This window comes from Halyomorpha halys, unplaced genomic scaffold, assembly GCF_000696795.3.
Source record: "Halyomorpha halys isolate HHAL.00 unplaced genomic scaffold, Hhal_1.1 Scaffold88.1, whole genome shotgun sequence".
Taxonomy (NCBI): Eukaryota; Metazoa; Arthropoda; class Insecta; order Hemiptera; family Pentatomidae; genus Halyomorpha; species Halyomorpha halys.
This window is the reverse complement of record NW_027114863.1, coordinates 1,815,783-1,819,960: the sequence shown is the minus strand read 5'-3', so window position 1 is coordinate 1,819,960 and position 4,178 is coordinate 1,815,783. Positions and strand designations below refer to the sequence as shown.

At 36.3% G+C, this 4,178-nt stretch overlaps 1 protein-coding gene across 2 annotated transcripts in view; it reads left to right on the top strand.

Moving 5' to 3' along the window:
* Nucleotides 1-4,178, top strand: part of LOC106677151 (trypsin-7) — a 107,992-nt gene that overhangs the window by 88,996 nt on the left and 14,818 nt on the right. The window contains exon 4 of one of the 2 annotated variants that reach the window (XM_014414885.2): nt 1,758-1,972. In XM_014414885.2, the coding sequence (XP_014270371.1) occupies nt 1,758-1,972 (215 nt within the window). The remainder of the gene's footprint in view (nt 1-1,757; nt 1,973-4,178) is intronic. The other variant, XM_014414886.2, reaches the window with a different exon arrangement.

The window sequence follows — 4,178 nt, the reverse complement described above, 5'->3', positions numbered from 1 at the left end:
ATATGACATAAGTATAAATATAAATAATAAATAATGATATAATATTTTATAACATACAAAACAGATTCATATCTGAGTAAACCTTTCAATAGGTTTAATCAATTTAATGATGTTTTTAATTTTCTCCTCACTGTTATACAAGCCTCTGAAAAGTTGTTGAGGAACACTGTAATTTTCCAAAATCCCCCTGCACCCTTCTTCATAATCCCTCCGGTACGGTACTACTATTTCTTCCAAAACCAACAAAATTAAAATTTTGTTTTTGTACCTGATATTGATAGGTAGAATAAACTGGCATTACTGGTAGATAAACCTATTTTGTTGGATTTATTCTCATTAAAATAGAAATTACTCTTTTCTTCTAGTAACTCCTTAATAATTTGTTACTGTTAACTTTTAGTAACAAATTATTAATAGATAATACAATGATATTCTAAAACCAAGATTCATTCGATTTCCTTTTAAGAAATAATAATTTAAATTTAAAATTGCTAACTCAAATTGCGATACCTTGAATTCATCTTAGACAAAAGACTCACCTGGAACCAACATACTAGACTTAAAAGACAAGAACTCAGCAGACGATTCAGCCAACTATACCGACTGCTCAGCCGGACCTCTCATCTTTCACTAGAAAACAAACTACTAATTTATAAGACTGTACTCAGGCCTATCTGGACCTACGGAGTTGAACTTTGGGGAACAGCTAAACCGTCGAACATCAAACGTATCCAAACCTTCCAATCCAAAATCCTTAGAACCATAGTTACTGCACCCTACTACGTTTCCAACAGAACACTACACCATGACCTGCATATCCCTTTTGTCCTTGACCTCATACCAACCAAATTTCATATAAACCTTTCCAACCATCCTAATCCTTATCCTTTGGTTCAAACCTTATCTAGTTCCACCCATCCCTACAGACCACCTAGAAGGTTGAAACGGCAGTGGCCACGAGACTTATTGTAAAATAAAAATGGACATTTGGAGCTCTGGCAATGGCTAGATGCTCCACTCAAGTTGAGTGTTTGCGGCATTAGCGCACTTGCTCAGTCTTCACAGACTCACTACCAGTGATACGGCGTGAGGGATGCGCTGGGATCTTTTGAGATCTGCTCTACCTCTCACACGTGGGGGATAGAGTGGGCTAAGGTATCCTCAGGTCGATTATGTAAATATTGTATATAAGAGTGAAAATGTGACTAGAGATTATATTATTTTATTTTTTTAATTTAAAAAAAATATAAGGCTTATATAGACATACGGTGTTGAACTTTGGGTCTCCACTAAACCTTCGAATTCCTCTCGTATCCAATCCTTAGAATCCAAAATCCTTTATGCTCCCTACTTCATCACAAATAAAATCATACATAAAGACCTTAGTGTGTTCCATATGTAACCGATCTAGCTGTAACCACATACTATTCCTTCCATTATAATCTCTCTAACCACCCAAACCCACTAGTTTCCACTAACCTTCTTCTTCTTCTATTCCTGACGATTGTCATAACATATCGGAGGATTCTCCGAGGAGCCTGAAAAGAAGATGGTCTCGAGACCTTCTAGTGTAGAAATATGATTTTATGTACTACCATTGGGTAGTTTCTCTACTCGCCTGTATCATTTCATTATTAACTAAATTCAAATTTACTGGATGTATGTATATGAATGTACAGTTGTAAATAGCAAGAAATAAATTTTAAAAATTGCTAATTAAATAATTCCCTGTTACTATTTCATCCTAATGGGATCAGTTTGTTTAGGTTCATGTGGTTCATGATAAAGGTAACCTTGGGAGAACACGACAGGTGCGACAAGACCAGAAAGCCCGAGACGAGGTTCGTGATCAGGGCGTTCACGGGGGACTTCAACTACGTCAGCTTCGACCACGATGTTGCCGTTCTCAGGCTCAACGCTCAGGTACCGCTCACCGATAAGATAAGGCCCATCTGCCTCCCCAAGGACCCAGGTATGTTTATATTAACTTTGAAATAATATTAGGGGTATTCATCATCTTTAGTTTAACATGTTAAATGGAAAAACTCATGTTAAATGGAGAAATATTTCCTTATTTTGCCTCGTTAAAACGATATAACAAGGGTATTCATGATCTTTAGTTTAACAAGTTAAAGCGTGTTAAATGGAGAAACATTTCCTTCTTTTACCATGTTAAGACGATATAACATATAACATGGTTGAGAGTCTGTTAAATGGAGAATGACATTACACAAGAGGCCAGCTGAACTGGTTTTGTCTGTTATCGTGTTAGGTTACTTGCTCGTAGTTTGTGTTTCGATTGTAATAGTATTGTTTTGGATGTTTTTTATGCTTAGAAACTAAACCCAATTCTTCTTGTTGTACATGTTTTATGATCGTTCCTATAACATGCACTGTTGCTACCGTATTAAAGCTGGCGTGAGTGTCCTGAACAGCGGGGTTGATTTTCAGCGAGTCGAAGAACTTGATGTACCTCCGTCGTATAAGCTCGGGCACAGTCGGCAGATCGAAGAACCAGTGAAGTTGTTTAGGTTTCATCTTCTTCAGCGATGTAGACCTCACCTAATACCTATAAAAACAGCGTTGCATTTGTTTCTGTCATTTTAACAAAAAAAAAGTGTAACCACATCTTGAATTTTTTTCAGTTTGTTTCTGATATTCACCCTTTATAAAATAGGTGTAACAAATAAAAAAAATCAATAAAATTGTCCAGATGAGATCCCTCTGTAATAACTTTTGTATAATAATTTTCCAAAAGTGGATATATAGGGTAGCTCAGTGAGTACGGCGTTGTCCTGCTAACTCCCAGGACTCGAATACGGTTGACAGATAATTATTTATGCTATACCTGCTTGTCGTGAGTCAACACTGTGGGTTAAGGAGCCTTCCTGGGCCCACCCAGTTCTTTAAAATAAGAGCCCTTAATTTGGGATAACCTGGCGATTAAGCGTGATCATAAACAAATAACCTCATGGCACAACATTTGTTCATGAAAAAGTACTTCTAAAGTAAAGAACCCCTGATGACCCTTTCTGGGTTTGAAGCGGTACAGATTTTCATTTTTTCTTTTTATAATATTTTTAAAAATTATTTTCAATCCTCACAATCTAAAATCCTCAATGCTCCTTACTTTGTCACAAATAAAATCATACATAAAGGCCTTAATGTTCCCTATGTAACCGATCTAGCCCGAACCAGATATCACTCCTTCCATTATAAACTCCCTAACCACTCCAACTCCCTAGTTTCTAATCTTGCATCCTCTTCCATTCCTGACAAGGCGCCTGAAAAGAAGATGGCCACGAGACCTGGTAGTGTAAAATGTCATTAAAGTGCTACCAATGGGTAGTTTCTCTACACGCCTGTAACACTCCAATTCTGCGATCAGATTTACTAAATGTATTACAATGTACAGTTGTAAATAGCAATAAGTAAATATTTTTTAAAAAAATTATTTATAATAATTTTTTTGTAGTCAATCTACTAATTTTCAGTATCAATTTAAGTTCCTGTTTATGGCATAGCCTGGTTTAGATGTCTTGGAAAAATTAAATAAAAGATGGAGAGAGATTGAGGAAAAACAACCCGTTTTACATTTGTGGTAAATTATATTTTATAAAAGAAATTACAAAGAAGAGAATCCAGAGAACTCTGCTAACAGAATTGTTAACAAAGTTTCCCCTTTTGCTTTTTGAAAGAATCCCCCCTTACTAAATTTTACTAATCAAGTTTCACCCTAACTTTTTGTGAATTTCCTCCGACTTTTTTTCTGAAGTGGATGGATATCGTTGAAGGAGGGAAAAGTTTGGAAAATTCGATGTTAAATAGAGAGATAACTGCTAAAGGGATTTATGAATATTTAGGACGGGGGAGGGGGGGGAGGGTGGCAATGAAACTCGAAAGAAAAAAGAAAATAGACAACCTCAGGGACCTCATGCCAATCCTCTTAAAGAGTTTTTCCAACACTGCCACGTGTCTCCTTTCTATTAAATGGTTTTAAGTTTCCTTTGACCGGATAAAAGGTCGGTGTAACTTGCCTCCTTACCTTCGATAATTAAATATTGTAACCCTAATTTGTATTCGGACCTCAATATTCCATATGTTGCCGATTTGGCCAGAACCAGATACCGTTCCTTCCATAATAAACTTCTCAACCACCCAAATCCACTTGTTTCTAA